The 21,268-nt window shown below is 43.6% G+C and overlaps 2 protein-coding genes across 2 annotated transcripts in view; both read left to right on the top strand.

Moving 5' to 3' along the window:
- The window catches only part of GLA (galactosidase alpha), a 290,628-nt gene that overhangs the window by 58,607 nt on the left and 210,753 nt on the right, over positions 1-21,268 (top strand). Inside the window, exon 2 of the mRNA XM_075835636.1 lies at positions 18,780-18,954. Within this exon, the coding sequence (XP_075691751.1) occupies positions 18,780-18,954 (175 nt within the window). The remainder of the gene's footprint in view (positions 1-18,779; positions 18,955-21,268) is intronic.
- On the top strand, positions 258-1,700 carry LOC142658918 (uncharacterized). The gene is made up of 3 exons (XM_075834526.1): positions 258-441; positions 646-799; positions 915-1,700. The coding sequence occupies exons 1-3, from the start codon at positions 258-260 to the stop codon at positions 1,576-1,578; spliced, it is 1,002 nt and encodes a 333-aa protein (XP_075690641.1). The 3' UTR covers positions 1,579-1,700.

The following is a 21,268-nucleotide window of genomic DNA, read 5'->3' as shown; positions in this document are numbered from 1 at the left end:
TAGCGTTTTTCACGCAACACGCACCCATTGACTTCAATGGGTGCGTGAAAACAACGCATGCCACACAGACGGTCCTGCGTTGCATGCGCGAAAAACACGCAAGAGCTGTTATGTCCATTCTAATTAGTCTATAAAGCTACACAAAGCTACTCCAAACCAGGAAGTGCCTGCCTTTCAAGTGCGAGGGGGCAAGTCTAGCCAGTGCCAGGAGAGTTGTGTGCGGATATTTTTGAGCGTTTCACAGCCATACTACAGCCATGCCGCGTGGGATGGATGTGGAGCGCCTCATACTTTTTGTCCAGGAGCATCCAGCGATATGGGATACCAGATGTGAGGAGTATCATAACAGGACGGTGAAGGAGGACGCATGGGAGTTGGTGGCCAAAAACCTCTTTGGGCAAGAGTGGGAGACTGGCCGAACCCGGGACCGCACTCGGTTGGGTGAGTACCTGGCATTTTCTGTCAATGCCTGTCATGCCTATCGAGAACCTGGGCCCTGTATGTGTATTGCGCTCATTAGCACGAGAAACTTTGGTGGAGCAGGTGCTTCCCCACGTCCCACCGCATTGCCATTGCAGGGCCCTTCATTTTGAAGTGAGAGGTGATAGTTCTGATGGTGTGTTATGTTTTTGTTACATCCAACAGTCCAAGATATCAAGACACGGTGGCGGAGCTGCCGTGATCAATTCAGGCGAGAGATGGGTGACCAGGGACGCAGCGGAGATGGGGCATCTCGCAAACGGCCCTACATTTATACTAAGCAGCTGATGTTCCTGAAGGACATCATGGATATGCGCACGTAAGCGTTTATGCCGTTGCATGAGTGTAATGTGTGTTTGCCAAGGTCCTGTCTGCCAACGTGTTGTTGTGGGCAATGTTAGATATTGTACTCATAATTTTTTTGCTCCTTGTAGAACCACCGACAATTTGGAGGACACAGCAGAGGAGACTGACGTGGGGGAGTCTGTGGCCGAACCCCCTGCTCCCAATATCCTGCCACCCAGCCCCGAGCCGACACCCCAGGAGCCCGCACCAGGCCAGTCAGAACGGCCGGTTGCCTCTCCAGCCCAGGAGCGGCCCGTGCGAGCCCGCAGTCGGCGTGTTCGTGCCCCACAGCCCTCCACATCTGCCCAGGTGGATACGCGGGTACTGGACTATCTCAGGCGAGCCGCAGAGGAGGATGGGAATGATGCCTTCGGCCGCAGCATTGTCCCCCTCCTACGCCTGGTGCCGATGGACCTTATGGGCCGTCTGCAGGCGTCGATCGTCACATTGATCGACGCTTGCAGACCGCCACACAATCCCCATATGTGTTTCACGGCAATAGAGCAGTGGCGAAATAATTACATGCCGCCACCCACGGCCCAGGTGCCTGGCCAATTCCACCCTGTTCCCCAGATGGGCCGGCCGCATCCATACATGCGCCCTATGGCTCCCCACTTCGCAGGGCCCACATTCCACCCACCACATCAGCACCACTATGCTGGCCAGGAACAACCTACCCAGCTCCAGGTCCAGCATAGTGGTGCTGAAATGCAGGCATATGCCTCCCCAGGACAACTATACCAACACCTCTGAGTGTGTTGGTGCCAATATATTTGGACGGCACTGTTGTGTGTGGTGCAGGCCTGGCCACATTTGTTGTGGGATCATGTTTTTATTTTGTATTTCGTTACACCATGTTGGTGTCTAAGTTTTTGTGCCCAAAATTTGGGATTGGTCCTAATCCGAAAATAAAAATATTCATGGTTAATGGTTTGATTTCGTTTTATTAATCATTTAGACCACACAACACAAGGTTTGCCACACATTTCCTTTGCCTACACTCTCACACACTTCTGGCCTTTTGGACCAATGCATGGCCATGTGATATGAGGTTTTAGTTAATCTCTCGGGGTTTGACATGGCTTGAAAGGGATTGCAAAGTTTAGGTCCTGCCATGGGCCCCGAAGCAAAATAAGTACACTTGCAATTGGACTTCCCTAACTGGAGTCCGCACAACAGGATATATGGGGAAAGTAAGTCGGCAACTGTGTAAAGTCCTGCTCAAACCCCGAGAGATATAAGCTCGCAACCCGCGTCAAGGGTCCTCATGTTTTGCGAGTCCCTACCCCAACCCCAACCACCAAAATAATCAAAACAAAAAAAGGCCACATCTCACGTGGGTAGTGAAGCCTCAAAAGAACATTCACCCCTTCAAAGGTCATCAGCCCCCCACGGTGCTGGTCCAGATGGGCACTCAAAATATGCCGCCAAAGTATCACGAACTCGAAGGCCGGAGGAGACCGATCGGCCGAGAGGAATCACCGGGACATTGTCAGTGGTGTCTGCATGTGTTAGGATATAGTCAGCATCAAAGTTTGCATCATTAATGCGGCAGAAGTTATGCAGAACACACCCGCTTGTATAACACGTGTGACATTCTGCATGGACAATTGCATTGTTGACAGAAAGACACGCCACCTGTTCGACATAATGCCAAAGGCGCATTCCACACATCGCCGAGCTCGGCCCAGGCGGAGATTGAACATGCGCCTACGGTCATCCAAGCCCCTTCTTGCAAAGGGACGCATGACTTGCCTTGTGAGTGCAAACCCCTCATCTGCCACGATTACATACGGGATTGGGGGCCCGCTGGAGCCCGGGAGGATGGAGGGTTCCGGCAACCCCAGTCGCCTATTCACGAGTCGCTTCCCCATTCTTGATGTACGGAATATGCGTGCATCTGCCGAGCTTCCATACGAGCCAATGTCAACAATAGTGAAACAATAATTAGTGTCCGCCAAGGCTAACAATACCATAGAAAAATACTGCTTGTAGTTATAGTATTGCGAGCCACTGCGTGGGGGCTTTCTCACACGAATGTGTTTGCCGTCAAGGGCACCAATGCAATTTGGAAATTCAGTAGCTCTAAGAAATCCCTCTGAAATACTTAGCCACTGTTCTGTCGTGGGCTGAGGCATGACCGTACTCTTTAACCTCTGCCACAACACGACACTGGTGGATATGACAATTAAGGAAATGGTGGTCACTCCCAAAAGAAATTCAAAATGCAACGAATGATAACTATTGCCTGTGGCCAGAAATCTAGAAAATAAAGAGAAAGAGAAAAAGAAAGGAAGAACACATGTTAGTGGGGGGCTGGTGAAGCAGACAGTGGCATGGACTAAGTTATAGCAGCTTCATACATACCTCAAGGTCACAAGCAGACGTTCCTCGGGCGAAATGCAGCGTCTCATGTTGGTATTCTGGTAGGTGAGACCAGAGCGAGTTTGCTCAAGCAGAAGGTCAAATGTGGCCACAGACATGCGGCAGAAGGCTCGAAATTTGTCGGGATGCCGGCGTAAGTCCTCAAACAGGGTATGGAAATGCCCTTTTATTGTACGTTGGGCCACAAGTGGATGAACCCAAATGCGACTTCTTCCAGGCGTGTGGTGCTGCAGCATGTGTCGGCGCTGGCCAAACCGACGTGAGATCATCCAGAGAAGAAGCACACGCGCCAGTGCTGGCGAAGCCATAATAGTTGGGTGTCAAAGCGATTCCAATTTGAAGGGAAAAACAAACACTGTGGTTTCTGCAGAGGCGGAAATAAGGTTGCAAACAGATTTCTACCAGCAAGCAGGGGTTGGGCCAGCTGGCCTATTTGTAGGCGGGCGTCCCACTAATCCCCTCTGCGTTTTTTACGCGCGATGCAAACGCTAGTCGTGCGCGCGTTTAAAACGCAACAAGGCTGCGTATACGCAGTGCATACGCAATACAAACGCGCGCAAAACGTGGCGTTTTTTGCGCGCGCAAAACGCACACGCTCGTGTAAATCAGGCCTAAAGCTAAGAATAACAGACCTATTCCGTATTTGAACGGTTAGAGATTCCGCTGAGGAGAACAGCGTGAAGGTGGACAGAACTGCAATGCGGTTGCATCTCCTGTGTTCTGACACTGTCTATTTCTTGGTATGCCATTATAAAGGGTCCAAACAAGACCCCTCATCCCTCCTCTGGGTCAGGTCGGAGGAGGTTGGCTAATTGCATGCAAAACGGAAAGTTGCCACAATTGGACACAATTCTAAATTGGTCATAACTCCTTATATGAATCTTCTAGCAAGATACTATGTCCAACAAGTTCCCGGGCATATTTACCAACCTTGGCATACCAAACATGACTATGAAATATTAATAATTTTAACATACATTCAGTTCTGGGTTTTCTCATGGCTGAGAATCCCTGCGCTTGAGACCCAAGGAGCGCCTGAGTTCCTGGATCATATACTCCTAGCTGGGTTATATACAAAATTAATTATGACAGGAGGGCTTTGAAGGATTATATTTCCTTTGTCTCATACAGCATTTTCTGTAGACATGTGGGAACTGGAGTCTGGCTTCCCCAGCATTGACTTTATTAGCAACCAAGTGTGATGGGAGCCCCACAGACAAATTTGGTCCTTGTGTTGACATGCAAACTAATTTGATTATGTCTCTGGAAAAGGACATCCTGATTATCCCTCCACAGTCAGGGACATTTACCTGATTCATAGATTTTAAAACATAACTTCTAACACCTCTCCTTTTTATTGATGGCATGGGAGATTGATTCACAACATGAAAATGAAGAATATTACTTCCCCCAAAGACTGGTTTATCACAGAGAGATTCGTTGACCTTTAACCCTTTCCCGACATCCGCCGTACATGTATGGCGCTGTCGGGAGGTGCTTCCCGCAAAGCGCAGTACAGTTACGTCGCAGTGATGGTGCGGGCTCAGAAGCAGAGCCGGCACCATCACCGCGGGGTGACAGCTGTATTATACAGCTGGCACCCTCCTGTAACTGCCAGGACCGGAGCTATTCTCCGATCCGGCTGATTAACCCCTCAGATGCTGCGCTCAATAGAGCGCAGCATCTGATAGGTTTTTCACTCGACCGGCAACCCAGTGATGCAGTCGCTGGGTTGCTGTGGCAATCGGACACCAGAAAATGGCGTCCGAGTCTGCCTTGTACGGGAGCCGATGAGGACCCGCCTGCGGCGCGTCCTCATAGGCTTGCTGTCAGTGAATAACTGATCGCGCTAATACACTGCACTACGTATGTAGTGCAGTGTATTAGAGTAGCGATCGGGGCATCAGGCCCTCAAGTCCCCTAGTGGGACAAGTCAAAAAAGTAAAAAAAAAAGATAATAAAAATGTGGTAAAACAATAAAAACACACACATTTCAAATAAAAATTAAGCTAAACTGACTTCTTTCCCATAGTAAGTCTTTTATTATGGGAAAAACCGTAAAAATTAAAACAACTATACATAATTGGTATCGCCGCGTCCGTAACGACCCAATCTACAAAACAATTATGTAATTTATCCCGCAAGGCGAACGCCGTAAAAAAAAACCATGAAAAACAACGCCAGAATCTTTGTTTTTAGGTCACATTTTATTCCAAAAAATGCTATAAAAAGTGATCAAAAAGTCACATTTACTCCAAAATAGTACTAATAAAAACGGCAATCCGTCCCGCAAAAAATAATCCCTGACACCGCTTTGTGTACGCAAAAATAAAAAAGTTATGTGTCTTAGAATATGGCGACACAGAAAACAAATGATTTTATAAAAAAAGTGATTTTATTGTGCAAAAGCCGCAATACATTAAAAAAACTATATATAAATTTGGTATCGCCGTAATCGTATCGACCCGCAGAAAAAAGCTAACATGTAATTTAGGGTGCACTGTAGATGCCGAAAAAAAACCAATAAAAAACGATTCCAGAATTGCTTGTTTTTGGTAATTTCCTTTACCAAAAAATGAAATAAAAAGTGATCAAAAAGTCGTATGTGTTCTAAAATGGTACCAATAAAATCTACAGCCCGTCTCGCAACAAACAAGCCCGCACACCGCTCAATCAACTGAAAAACAAAAAAGTTACGGCACTAGTAATGCGGTGATAAAAAAACATCTCAATGCGCAGGCCGGAGGGGAACATTCCTTCAGTTTCAGGGCCCTAGTATATAGGAACTAGGAAAGGGAAGGGACATGGCACATCCGCTGGAAGCGAGGGCGCCCGTATTATACCAGCGCAAAACTTTCCCAGCAATATTTCCCAAACTACGAAGGAGAAAAAGTCCCCAAAAGGTGCAGAGCGTTACAAAAGGGGGATAAGAAAGAAAACCGTTAATCAGTGTGACATCGGACTGCGCATAACTGATCGCTTCACAGCGTAACACACATCTATGGATAATTGTATTATTTACCCCATTATTATACCCTCTTATTATGCCCTGATGTTCTCCGCACAGATTACATATGCCACCACATTATAAACGGAAATACCAGCAAAACCCCAAACAGAACTATTACCAAGCAAAATCCATGCTCAAAATGGCGGTATTTTCCTTCTTAGCCCTATAGTGTGCCCAAACAGCAATTTATGGCCACAAGTAAGGCATTACCATACCCGGGAGAACCCGCTTAACAATTTATGGGGTAACATTCTCTAGGGGCACAACATCGTGTGCGGTGAATAGGCAGATGAGTGGAAAAATTGCAATTTTCACTTTGCACCATCCACTGCGTATTCATTTCTGAAAAACACCTGTGGAGTCTAAATTCTCACTACACCCCTTGATAAATGCCTTTAGGGGTGTAATTTCTAAAACGGGGTATCTTTTGTTTGGTACATCAGTGGTTTTGCAAATGCAACATGGCGTCCGCAAACCATTCCAGCAAAATCTACGCTCCAAAAGATAAATACCGCTCCTTTTCTTCTGAATGCTCCCATATACGTAAACAGCTGATTATAACCACATATGGGGTGTTACCGTACTCGGGAGAAATTACTTTACAAATGTTGATGTGCTTTTTCTTTATTCCTTGTAAAAATGAAAAATGTAAAATGTTGATCTAAAACTACATCTTGTTGGAAAAAAAAAATTATTTTTCATTTTCATGGTTTAATTCTAATTCATCAAAAAACCTTTTGGGATCAAAATTTTCACTATACCCCTAGATGATTCCACAGGGGGTGCAGTTTCTCAAATGGAGTCACTTTTGGGGTGTTTCCACTCTACTGGTACTACAGGGGCTCAGCAAATGTGACATGGCGCCCAGAAACCATTCCAAAATCCAAATGTTGCTAGTTCCATTCTGAGCCCTACCGTGTGTCCAAACAGATGTTTGTGATCACATGTGGGGTATATTACCCGGGAGAAGTTGCTTTACAAATTTTATGGTGCTTTTTCTCCTTCAGTCCTTGTGGAAATGAAAAAAAAAATACCTAAACCTACATTTTCTTTGAAAAAATTTAAATTTTCATTTTTACGGCCTACTTCCAATAAGTTCTGTAAAACACCTGTGGGGTCAAACTGCTCACTATACCCCTAGATAATTTCCTCATGGGGTGTAGTTTCCAAAATGGGGTCACTTGTTGGGGGTTTCCACTGTTTTGTCCCCTCAGGGGCTTTGCAAATGTGACATGACCTCCGCAAACCATTCCTGCTAAATTTGAGTTCCAAAAGCCAAATGGCGCTCTTTCCCTTCTCAGCCTCGCCGTGTGTCCAAACAGCCGTTTATGACCACATGTGAGGTATTGTTTTACTCGGGAGAAATTTCTTTACCAATTTTATGGTGCTTTTTCTCCTTTAGTCCTTGTGGAAATGAAAAAAATTAGCTAAACCTACATTTTATTTGAAAAAATGTAGATTTTAATTTTCATGGCCTAGTTCCAAAATTTTTTACAAAAGAACTGGCCGGTCAAAATGCTTGCTACACCACTAAATAAATTCCTCGAGGGGTGTAGTTTCCCAAATGGGGTCACTTTTGGGGGGTTTCCACTGTTTTAGTTCCACAAGACCTGTTCAAAGCTGACATGGTGCCTAAAATATATTCTAATAAAAAGGAGGCACAAAATCTACCAGGTGCTCCTTTGCTTCTGAGGCCGGTGCTTCAATCCAGTAGCACACTAAAGCCACATGTGGGATATTTCCTAAAACTGCAGAACCTGGGCAATAAATATTGAGTTGTATTTCTTGGGTAAAACCTTCTGTGGTACAAAAAAAATGGATTAAAAATGAATTTCTGGAAAAAAATAATGAACTTTGTAAATTTCACCTCTACTTTGCCTTAATTCCTGCGCAATGTCTAAAGAGTTAAGAAACTTTCTAAATGCTGTTTTGAATACTTTGAGGGGTGCAGTTTTTAAAATGGGGTGACTTATTGGCGGTTTCTAATATCTAATATTTTGAAATTTTCTTGAAAATGTGAGAAATTGCTGCTAAAGTTCGAAGCCTTGTAACGTCCTAGAAAAATAAAATGATGATCAAAAAACGATGCCAATCTAAAGTAGACATATGGGGGATGTTAGTTAGCAACATTTTTGTGTGGTATAACTGCCTGTCTTAGAAGCAGATACATTTAAATTGAGAAAAATGCTAATTTTTGCAATTTTTCGCAAAATTTTGGTGTTTTTCACAATTAAATATTGAATGTATCGGGCAAATTTTGCCAGTAACAAAGTCCAATGTGTCACGAGAAAGCAATCTCAGAATCGCTTGGATAGGTAAAAGCATTCCGGAGTTATTACCACATAAAGTGAAACATGTCAGATTTGAAAAATGAGGCTCTGTCATGAAGGTCAAAAGTGGCCAAAGAGGGAAGGGGTTAATGAAAAATAATTCAACCCATAAAATAAATTGGTTTGAAGATCTAAATATACATATTCTCCCCACGCCAGTATCTGTTAGAACCCACTGAATTTCCTTTACTACTTTGGACATGTGGCTAAGATGATGATAAAAGAAAAAGCGAAAAACAAACAAAATTTGTATGAAAAATATATTTTTTTCCCTCCTACACGTGAAGGATATCCCACACTTCTTTTACCAGCCCCATTAATCATGGTGGCTGCAGGTTTATTGATGCCTGCCTTTTTAGCAAGAGAGAGCAGAAAAAGCGCAATGTAAGAACACTTAGGCTCCATGCACACTACCATAAAATCGCCCGTAATTACGGACTGTAATTACGGTCCCATTCATTTCTATGGCCGACGGACACCTTCCCGTATGCCTACGGGAGGGTGTCCGTGCCGTAGAAACCGGCCCAAAAAAATAGGGCATGTCCTATTTTCTTATTTTACGGACCGTGTTCCTATACTTTATAATAGGAGCACGGCCCGTAAAAATGGCCAGCAGCCCGCGGCCGGCCGTGCCCGTAATTACGGGTCGTAATTACGGGCACGGTCATGTGCATGGAGCCTTAGAGGAAAGGAATAAAAAAATTGAAAAAAAGGAAAATAACTACAAGCAGAAAAAACTCATTCCCACTTCATTCTTGGTTTTCTGTAGTATAATATTGAATTGTTTCCTCTCTTCCACATTTCTCCAAGTTCCTTATCTTTTTCCTTCCCTTTCTCTCTCCCTTCTTCCCTCTCCTTTTGCCTATTCTTTTTTTTTTTTTCCCCCTTTCTACCACTTCCCTCTCTCTCCCATTTTTCCTTTTTGTTTTTCTCCCCCTGTTCTTCCTCCATGTCTCCTCCCTTCCCTTCTCTCTTTCCTTCCCCTTTTTCGTCTTCTTCATAATTTATTCTGCCAGTCTCTGTACAGCTTTATTGGAGGACCTTGTTCAGTTTACTATCAGTTAGAGAATTAGTCCCCATGTACAACACCATTCCTGTGCCATTTTTGTAGTAATGCAGTTAAACATAATACCATCTTTATAAATACACAGGCTAACCGGAAACCTTCAGCTGTGTCGGATCCCTGCGGTTTGAAGTGCTGTGGTAACGTCCCTGAATTTTCGCCGTTTGGCTAATGTCATGGTTGATAGATCCTGAAGGATCAAAATATGCTTACATTTCTCTGGAAGCTCTTGGTTATTTTTTTTAAGCCTTTGATTAAATCTTCCTGTATTTGGAAGAAGTGAACTCTCCCAATCGCATCTCTTGTCGGGTTTGGAGGTGCATTTTTTAACCTTTCTGATACTATGGACTCAGAATGGTTCTGGGTCTATTTTCAAATCCAATTCTGTTGTTTCCGGTAGGACTGCTACCATAAGTTCCCACAGGAAACGTTCAATTGATCATCCTTAATAGACTCGGGACTGCCTCTTAGTCTTAAGTTATTTCTCCGATTTACGGTCTTCCAAATCGATCAGTTTTAATTTACCCGGTCTTTCTTCTCTCCCAGTTTCCAAGTATTGTCCAGGGGAGCATTATGGTTATCAATCACTTTTATTGATTGTACCTCAAGGTCTGCAACACAAATCCCTAAGGAAGATAGATATTTTTTATTATCTGACGCAATCTATTTTAAATCCTGTTGAAATTATGTATGGAAGCGCTGAAACATTTTTTTCCATCTTAGTGATCAACCCTCAGCTGAAGCGATAACCGAATCTATGTTCTCTTTGGGATTCCCCAGGTTCACTATCATGCGAGCTTCCTTCTTCATCAAAGTAGTCTGCTTACTTTTTGGCATTTAATATTCCCCTCTTGAGACAATGGAGGGAAAACACAAAAAACAAACCAGTAAATTTTCTTCTGAGAGTCCCTGTCAAGGAGTAGTTTCAATTGTTTAGAATTAGAATCTTTGCCCTTTAAAGCGAATCATGAAACTTGTAGTCCTATTGCAATCTAAATGCCCTGTTGTCTGAAAAATTGCATAGGGTCAAACTTACTTAGTTTGTCGTATGTAATTGAAAACAATCCTCTTTAAACCTCAGAGGGAGCTTGGGACTTGTAGTCCTAAGGGATTAAACTTAGTTTAGTTTATCGTTTATAATTAGAAACGGTCCTCTGTAAACCTCAAGGCAGCGTTGGACTTGTAGTCCTATAGGGTCAAACCTGCTTAGTTTGTCACTTGTGATTGGGAACAATTTTCTTTGAACCTCAGAGGCTGCATGGGACTTGTAGTCCTAAAATGATCCTATTGTCCTGATGTATCCAAAATTAGACCCACTGGGGAATTACATAGTCCTTAAAGTCCGTAAAGCATTAACAGTCTAGTTGCCCTTTGTGTTTGAGGGATTGCATACACTCAGACCTGTTTAATTTATAGTTTGTGATTAGGATCACTCATAGTTATGGCTCAGAAATAGCATTACATTTATAGTGCCTTTATAGTCCTATTGTCCTGGGAAAGAAAATGTCAATTCACTGGAGTGTTCCATAAACAGCAGTTTGTAATTTAAACTAAAGAGATCTTGCATCGATGCCAACATTAGATTTTTTCCCCAGGGACACTTGGGGAGTGGTGTCTTTGGTGGGTGTGGCTTATCCTTTTGGGTGTGGCTAGCGAGGCGTGGCCTTCTTTCCAAAATTTCTGCATGCAAATAAAGGAACAAAAATTTCTGCACTAGTTTGGCTGACAACTACTATGGTGGCCAGCAGCTATGATTTTGTATTCCTTTTATCAGAAGACTGGGGCTAATTTCCATTGTTGCAGTGGGAGACACTTATTCATAATCAAAACTATGGAGCGTAAAATATTTGCTAAGGATCAAAATATGCAGCTGCCACCTCTGGTTGTATACAGGAAGGTGAGGTCTCACTTTATCACTAGGGCTAGACTATATGTGCTGGCCACTACTGGCAGTGTGAAAACCAGTGTGAAAACCAGAAAAGATAGTGCCACACTCAGTGCCCCTTGTAGATGGTGGTCCACACCGCCCCCATTAGACATTGCCACGCAGGGCTCCCAGTAGACATTGCCACGCAGGGCTCCCAGTAGACATTGCCACGCAGGGCTCCCAGTAGACATTGCCACGCAGGGCTCCCAGTATACATTGCCACGCAGGGCTCCCAGTAGACATTGCCACGCAGGGCTCCCAGTAGACATTGCCACGCAGGGCTCCCAGTAGACATTGCCACGCAGGGCTCCCAGTAGACATTGCCACGCAGGGCTCCCAGTAGACATTGCCACGCAGGGCTCCCAGTAGACATTGCCACGCAGGGCTCCCAGTAGACATTGCCACGCAGGGCTCCCAGTAGACATTGCCACGCAGGGCTCCCAGTAGACATTGCCACGCAGGGCTCCCAGTAGACATTGCCACGCAGGGCTCCCAGTAGACATTGCCACGCATCGCTCCCAGTAGACATTGCCACGCATCGCTCCCAGTAGACATTGCCACGCATCGCTCCCAGTAGACATTGCCACGCATCGCTCCCAGTAGATAGTTCCACAAGCGAGAAAAGAAAACTGGGACTGCACATCCACTTGCTATACTTGATCTATTGCGACTCGGCAAAATAAAATGTACAGATACATTTGAATGTGGCAGTTGCCGTGATAGTCCAGGCAAATTCGGGACTGTTGGCAGCTATGATTTTGTATTCCTTTTATCAGAAGACTGGGGCTTAATTCAATTGTCAAAACTATGGAGCGTAAAATATTCGCTAAGGATTAAAAGATGCAGCTGCCACCACTGGGGTACTGGGGTTGTACTACTATTACATTTGAATCACTGGAAATGAAAGCCACTGCGTATACTGGAAATCACTGTATAACAATGCTTCCATACAAAGTGAGTTTAGGTAATTCTAAACCTCTAACGTATATTATATAAAAGTCCAGAGCAGCACCATACTACAAAGCAAATATGGGATGGGTGCACGCCTAAAGACACTGGCTAATGTCCTGTTATTCACAAAGCAAAAATGTAGGTAGCACTCCGGGATGTCAGGGAGAAAATCCAAAAGATGAAGGACTTTAAGGCCTCTTTCACACGACAGTGAAAAACGGCCATGTGATGGCCGTCCTTTTAACGGCTTTCACATGGCCGTTTTCAGAACAATGATGTTCTATGGGTGCATTCACACGGCCGTTTTTTTAACGGCCCGTGAATAATGGCCGTCAAAAAATAGGACATGTCCTATTTTTGGCCGTTTTAACGGCCTGACGGCCCCCATAGAAGTCAATGGATCCGTTTTTAACGGCTGTCAATACATGTAACAACCGTTAAAAACGGATCTGTTACATGGGGACTGGCAAGGGAACTACTAGTTCCCTTGCTGGCTATCGTTGGCATACTCACGTTTGCGGCGCTTCTTCAGGTGTGGCCACTCGTCTGTGGTCACTCGGGTTTGAAGGCGCCTCGATGACGTCACCGCCCCGTCGCACTGCCTTGCCAGATCCCGTGCAGACGAGTGACCACAAGTGAAGAAGAGGAGAGACGGCGCTGCTCTCGTGAGTATGTGGCACGATCTATAGGTAGGCTGGTGTGGCATCTACAGGGAGGCTGGTGTGGCATCTACAGGCAGGCTGGTGTGGCATCTACAGGGAGGCTGGTGTGGCATCATGTACAGGGAGGCTGGTGTGGCATTTACAGGGAGGCTGGTGTGGCATCTACAGGGAGGCTGGTGTGGCATCTACAAGGAGGCTGGTGTGTCATCTACAGGGAGGCTGGTGTGTCATCTACAGGGAGGCTGGTGTGGCACGATCTACAGGGAGGCTGGTGTGGCACGATCTACAGGGAGGCTGGTGTGGCATCATCTACAGGGAGGCGTGTGGCATCATCTACATGGAGGCGTGTGGCATCATCTACAGGGAGGCGTGTGGCATCATATACAGGGAGGTGCGTGACATTATATACAGGGAGGCATGTGGCATCATATACAGGGAGGCGTGTGGCATCATATACAGGGAGGTGTGTGGCATCATATACAGGGAGGCGTGTGGCATCATATACAGGGAGGCTGTAAATAGTGTCTAGGTGAACATGTGACCTTCCTTTGGTTGTTTTCAGGGGGTTGGGACAAAAAAAGCCTGACCAATGAAATTCATCAGTTTTTTTAACGGCCATGAAAAACTGATGCAAAATGGATGTCAAACGGCCATTAAAAACGGACAGATGGACTTGAAATGGATGAAAATTTAGAGACAAACTGATGCAAAATGGCCATGAAAAACTGACAGTTGATCAGTTTTAAATGGACATTTTTTTTCACTGTCGTGTGAATAAGGCCTAAATCCATAAAAGAGCAGCGATGTTTCGGCAGATGCAACTGGATTTTTCAAGCAAACATAAAGTGCAACGATCACATATTTATACAAATTTGGAACTCATTTTATCAAATCCGCTGTGAGATGATCCCTGTCGCTAATGATCTTTTTTACTAAAAAATTGGCTGTAAGGCAACAACTTAACCATAGGTCTAGAGTGATTACGCTCAAATTTTAAAATGTTATTCCTATCAGTAGGATTTTCATATAGGTTTGTCGTGATAACACCTGCCGAGACGACAGAAATTATGATATCAAGGAACTGGGCAGCTGCACTGGAATGTACCATGGTAAACTTGGCATACAGATAGGTAATCATAAAAGGCATTATGCACCCCTCCAAATGAGGAAGACGTCGTCTATGTAACTGCATCCCTCAACGGAATCGTACGGAACGATCAGACCCAGGAGAACAAAGTTAACTCTTCTGCATCTGCGCAGTTGGGCGTTTAGAACGCCGGTTATATGCAATTGTATGCTTTATCCACATGAGGACGTATTTCCAGTAAGTCTGACTGTGAGTTTAAAACTTTGCACAGGTGCACTTTATTGTGGCACTTATTGATTTATGTATTTTGTATGTAGCCTTATGAACAATTGATAACTGAATTCATACTTTGTGAACACAACTGTTTTTATATGTTTATATAACAATGTTTTCCTGAATCTCTGAATAATTACACTGCAATCGGCCTTATTGGCTGCCCTGTATAAATATGTGATTCCTGCGCTTTGAAAAAGGCAAATGCATCTGCCGAAAAGATCGCTGCTCTTTGATGGATTCAAGTCCTTCATCTTTTGGTTTTTCACCCTGAGATCCTGGAGTGCTGCCTATTTTTTTGAGAGATATATTTATGCGTATATATGTATATGTGTGTGTAATTGTGAATTTAGAATTTTTACCACCACAATATTGTTATAAAGCCATTTATCTTTAACCCCTTAAGGACACAGCCAATTTTGGCCTTGAGGACAGAGCAATTTTTTTTTAGATTTCCCTCTTTGCATCCCGACGCTCATAACTCTTATTTTTCTCTACGACGTAGTTGTATGAGACTTTGTTTTTTGCGGGACGAGTTGTATTTCACGTAGGTACCATTTTTTTTTTTTGGTACAAATACATTATCGTTTAATTTCTATACATTATTTTGGCAAAAATGCAGAAAAAAAAGCAGTTCCGCAGCAGTTTAAATAATTTTATTTTTTTTACACCATACACCGATCATCATAAATGTTATACATTTGTTGTACAGGTTGTTACGGTCGTGGCGATACCAAATATGTCTCTCATGTTTTGGGACTTAAAGTTTATTATTAAAAAAATGTGTTTGTGTTTTTTGTACGTTTTATTTATTTATTTATTTATTTATTTATCATAAATTATTTTTTTTTACATTCATTTAACTTTTTTTTTTTTTTTTTTAATCCCATAAAGGGATTTATCGTTTTGATTTTGTAACTGCAATGTACTGGCATAGATCTATATGCCAGTACATTAGCCTGTTACTGATTGTACACAGGCAGTTGTTAGGGCATACCTCAGTATGCCCTAACAGGAAATATGTTCAGACAGCCCTGGGGTCCTTCAATGGAGCCTGGGCTGTCTGGTCATATGAGTTGTGGCCTTTGATTGTGTCACAGAACATAACTGACACTATCAAAGTGCAGTCCCCTCTCCTTGAACGCCGCGATCAGCTTTCATCGTGGCATTCAAATGGTTAGCGGCGGAGAGATGTTTCTCTCCTCTCCGCTGTCAGAGCGGGGCCGTGGCTGTGTATTACAGCCATTGCCCCACTCTCGATTGCGAGCAGAGACGGCTGTCACACAGGACGAGAATGCTCGTCCTAGTGCTTGAAGTACTCGCCGCTCAGGACGAGCATTCTCGTCCTGTGTCGGCAACCATTTAAAGGGGCACTCTGGCCAAAACTAAACTTTCACATGTGTCAGACTCTCACCTGTTATTTTTCTTGCTGCTTCTATCTCTATCAGACTGAGATAGTTGCTTAGCAGCAGTGTGAATCAGGCTCGGTGACACGCTTTCTCTACCTGAGTCTTCGGAGATCTCTGTGTCACCCATAACAGACTTCAGCAGTTCCTGTACCACTTTGCACAGGGTGGTATAGAAACTTCTATCATCAGCTACCACTGATTCTTACACAGGTTCCTGTCACACAGATATAATGTAGAAGAATATAGTACAGCCTCCCTGTCTGTATGCTTATGTTTTCTCAGCTTATTTAGGAGAATATAGAGAGAATGATAATCAGTGTCCCCCCAGCATGCAGAAATGGTATGGTCTTTAGCTGGTATGTGATGCTATGCTGAGAGGAAGGAAAGCTGGGGAGATCTAACAATCTAGATGGAGGCTTTTTCTAAGCACAGACAAGGCTGCAGTTTATAAAGTAAGTCCAGAATACATAAAAGAATTGTAGTATACAAAAGAGTGTGGTGTACAGTCAGGTGGGGAATGCAGACAGGGAAAGTTGTGTTACCACTGGAGGTCTTCTTTGAGAAAAGATCAGTCAAAGTGAAAATTCTTCCGTCATCCAATTTATCACTCCCACGGTCCATGCCCTAAAAAGAGCGAGAGATCAAGCATTTCAATAAAAAGATCATATCATTTTTATTTGTGTGTTTTAGATGTGCCGTCCCAGACAACTATTTATTTGGACTGTCCAAATCTGTGGTTGAGGGGAGTGCTATATAGTACTACTAAAGTACTATACAGCAGCCCTCTGAACCACCGATTTGAGCAGTCCAAATAGAAAAGATGTATGGGGCACATTTTAAATACAAAAATGACAGTCCGTGCATATCAAGAAAAATTATATGACCATCTCACCGATTGGGATAGAGATGTGCTGACACAGGTTTAAAGTGTGGTTCAAAACATTAGCTTTATCTTGGAGAACATGTGGAGTTGTCTGTGTGGTGGAGGGTTCCTGGCGTGTCTATAAATTTTAGTTTTTAATTGCATAAATCATCCTTAAATATGTAATCTTCTATGCATTTGAAACAAATAATTGCTTTCAATTTACATTTAATGGAGAGTGCTCACCAGTAAATAATATTCAAATTGCCTTTCTTCCGCACAGTGACCCAGCGGAAGCACTTGTGGCCTGCAGTTGTATTCACTCCTCCCGGTCCCGCAGCCCACCTAAACTAATTAAAAATGTCTGCCTGTCAAAGAAAGCTACATACGCGCAGGCCACCACTGGCTGCAAATAAGAAGCTTTGTCATTGCCTCTCCTGCACAGGCGCTCTGGTATAGTGCCGTAGCACTGTTCTTTATTATGAGGGAGAGGATACTTGCATGCAGTGCCTGTGCAGGAGAACCAATGAGAAAGCACCTTATTCGCACCCATGGTAGACAGCAGCACTTTAAGAGGTTTTCTTATTTAACAAGCGGCACCTGTAGAGAGGAGCCAACAGGGTTCAGTCTCATGCGTAGAAATACGCATGAGTCTATTTTTAAAGCGTGAAAATGCCTGTATAGGCATCAAAAACAGATGTACAGGCATTATTGCGACCTCTACACAACAGAAAGGTAAATACAGCAATTCACAAAGCATTGTAAATGGTGCAACTTTTGTAGCAGATGGGTTTGATGTCTTATATGACACAGTGGGTTCAACTAAGTGAGTTTTATAGGCAGGGAAAGAGCAGCAGTCTCGTATCTGCTGTACAGAGAGTAGGGAAATGCTGATGCTCTGCCCTGGGAAGCTCCTGATGTCACAGTCCATATATGGACAGCGACTGCACAAGCTTCCCCAGGCACAACATCAGAAATCGCTCTGCACGAGGACTCCGGCATGGGGAAGCGCCTGATGTCACTGTCCATATATGGACAGTGACTCTCAGGTGCTTCCCCACAGCCAGAGTCCCCGGGCAGAGCATCTGTACAGGGAGGTCCAATGAAATAACGGTCCATATATGGACGGTTATATGACTCGAGCATCCTGATGTATACGTTAAACGTATATAGTGTATGTCGGGAGCTTTCCCGTCATATACAATAAACGTAGTTCATAAACATTATGTGAAGAGGTCCTCGATGTGTGTGTGTGTGTGTGTGTGTGTTGTTTCCTCCAAGACCTCATGGTCTACAGCTGGATAGATGTATTGTGTTTGTCCATACATATACACGCACCTTGGCTCTGGAGTTGATTGGAACATTAATTGTAAATTATGAGCAAACTTTTAAAATATATAAAACCCATTTTAAGAATAAAGGCCCTTTTACACCGGCAAATTACTGGGCAAACGAATGTTCACAACAAAACGCCTGTTCTCGATAATTGCCCTTTGTAAACAGGGCAACGATCAACCCATGAATGGGCGTTCGCTCGTTTGTCGGCTGATTGTATAGTTTTAAATGCTGAAGCGATCATCGTTGTCAGCAGCACTTCTCCTAACCGGGAGATGTGCTGCTGACATGGTAGAAATGTGTAGGGATGAGAAACGAGTGCTCATCCCCATACTAGGGAACTATCGCCGATTAGCGAGCTGTCTCGTTGATCGGCACGCGTTTACATGGCCCACGTCGGGCCGTATAATACTACCTTCAGACTATGTTGTGTTTTTCCAGCACAATATGTGACAATCGGGCTTTTACAGTGAATTGTGGGATTTTTCAATAAGTATAATAGGTTTACCTTTCAAATAGAAATTATTAATCCCTTTTTATCTGAAGTGTTTCAGGTTTTTAAAGTTTGGCACTTGTAAGGGATCCCTATGACACCATCATTACTTTATTGTAGCATTTTAAACTGTATTATAATGGCTAGAATAATGGCATGTTTCCCAGTGAGCAGCTCTTCATGCAGATGGCAGATGTTATGGTATCAAATGGATGGTTAAAAGCTGGATACAAATACCTGTGCATTGATGACTGCTGGCTGGCTACACACCGGGATGCAAACAACAGACTGCAAGCAGATCCCACAAGATTTCCCGGAGGTATCAAGAAATTGGCTGACTATGTGAGTTACATTGTGCATTCACACATCTAAAAACATGGGATAAAAAGGGGTTTCCCAAATGCTATTACACGTAAAGGAAAAAAAAAAAAAAAAAGATTTAGCAATGAACAGTACATCCAGACATAAATACCTTCCTAATAAAGCCCCTGTTCAAATTTCGCTTGCTTCTGTCTTTTCTCTTCTGTACGTCGCACAGCCGGAAATTGGTAATTACCACGTTCTAAATACATGTCAACACAGATTCGTGCACAGCGTAAACGCCTCCCCAACTCCTGCCTTGTCTAATCAAAGCCAATGTCATTCTGGTGGGCTTGGCTTGCCGTTCCTCCTGGTGATGCAGGCTCGCCCACCCTCTAACTGCATCTTCCCCCATACTTCACCTGCCTCTTCCTGGATTACCTCGCCTGCAAGAGGGAGGCAGGGAAAGAGCATGAAAGATGTACGGAGCGTGTAGATGAATCGAGTGTGAAAGGGCGGCAGGAACAGTCCACATAAGGTGTAGAGGGCGGGAGACCGATCCTTCGGGTAAGAGCGGACAGGGACGTAAGACGAAGGGGTGGAGATATGGTGATTGATGTGGGAGGGAGACCATGAGACAGAAGATATGAGCATGCACTCATCTTATGGACTGGCCCATTACCGGAAGTATGGATGGTCTGCAGTCCAGGAACAGGAATTAACATAGAAGACACGCAAAAAAAAAAAAGAGAAAGCAACATGCAGAGAGATCAGAAACAACTTGGGAATCTATTTAAACCCTTAATGACTAGCCTATTTTAGACCTTAATGACCAAGCTATTTTTTAAGTTTTTGAATCGTCGCATTCCAAGAGCTATAACGTTTTTATTTTTGCGTCGACATAGCTGTATAAGGTCTTGTTTTTTGCGGGACAAGTTGTATTTTTTAATAGCACCATTTTGGGGGACATATTATTTATTGATTAACTTTTATTAACTTTTTTTGGGGGGGGAATAGAAAAAAAATCTGACATTTTGCCACTCATTTTTGCGTCCTAAATCTACGCCGTTTACCGTGTAGTATAAATAACACAGCAGATTGTTACGATTGCAACGATACCAAATCTATATAGATTTTGTATGTTTTACTACTTTTACACAGTAAAAACACTTTTTTTTTCAAAATTATTTGTTTTTGTGTCTCCGTATTTGAAGAGCCGTAACGTTTTTATTTTTTCGCCGATGCAGTTGTAGGAGGGTTTTTTTTTTGCGGGAAGACTTGTCGTTTTTATTGGTACCATTTTGGAGTAGATGCGACTTTTTGATCACTTTTTAATCACATTTTTTTAAAGTCAGGATTCACAGAAAACAGCAATTTTTCCGTCGTTTTTTATTTAATTTTTGACGACGTTCACCGTGCGGGTTAAGTAATGTAATAGATTTGTAATCGGGTCGTTACGGACGCAGCGATACCAAATATGTGTAACTTTTTAACTTTATTTTGTTTTTTTAATAGTAAAGCAGTTTGTAAGGGGAAAAAGTTGTTTTTTCACATTTTTTTTTATTAACTTTATATGAAACTTTTTTTTTTCACTTTTTTACTAGTCCCATTAGGGGACTTCACTATGCGATGGTCCGATTAGGCCCCCGGCTGCCATTAGAGACACAGACACTCGGCGATCGTATCGCCGGGTGTCGGTGGGAGAGAGAGGGAGCTCCCTCCCTCTCTCCAAAACCACTCAGATGCGGTGCTCGCTATTGAGCACCGCATCTGAGGGGTTAAATGGGTGAGATCGATACTAATATCGATCTCACACTGCAGAGCAGGGACGCCCCCAGCCCTCAGCTGCCTCTGGCAGCTGAGAGCAGGGAGATTTGACAGCTTCCTGCTCTGTTTACTTATTCCGATGCTGCGACGTAAAAAGTATATGGCATCAGAATAAGGCCGGTTAGTGACCGACGTAAAAAGACGATGGGCCGGTCACTAACGGGTTAAAGGTATTTAGGTTTATTTTTTGTTCGCCGGAAAACCCCTTTTAACCGTCTGACTGGTCCACATAACTTAAAGAGGTTACCTCAATAAAATAACCCCTGCTCTGGAACCCCTTCTTCTAGCCAGAGAGGATATCTGCCAAGAGAATTGTATACATAGCTATAGTTTCTCCCGCTGATCTCTAGGGTTACTGCAATTAGACCTCCGCTCTAAGGCAGGAGAGCGGCAATTCTAAAAGGAGTGGTAATAATGGGGTTGAACCCATCACTGTTCCGCATTTTTTTTGTGCACATAGCATTAAGAAACTTTGTCATTAATATAGTGCAGTCATTCTCAGGCTTAAATGACCTTAGTCAGCAGCCCC

Source organism: Rhinoderma darwinii, chromosome 8, assembly GCF_050947455.1.
Source record: "Rhinoderma darwinii isolate aRhiDar2 chromosome 8, aRhiDar2.hap1, whole genome shotgun sequence".
In the NCBI taxonomy this organism is placed as follows: Eukaryota; Metazoa; Chordata; class Amphibia; order Anura; family Rhinodermatidae; genus Rhinoderma; species Rhinoderma darwinii.
This window is presented reverse-complemented; position numbering and strand designations above follow the sequence as displayed.

Excerpts from the sequence above, each read along its gene's own strand:
- LOC142658918 (XM_075834526.1), top strand. The coding sequence starts at position 258 with ATGCCGCGTGGGATGGATGTGGAGCGCCTCATACTTTTTGTCCAGGAG. Across the intron at positions 442-645 it reads CCGGGACCGCACTCGGTTGG|TCCAAGATATCAAGACACGG; the intron begins GTGAGTACCTGG and ends TACATCCAACAG. Across the intron at positions 800-914 it reads GACATCATGGATATGCGCAC|AACCACCGACAATTTGGAGG; the intron begins GTAAGCGTTTAT and ends TGCTCCTTGTAG.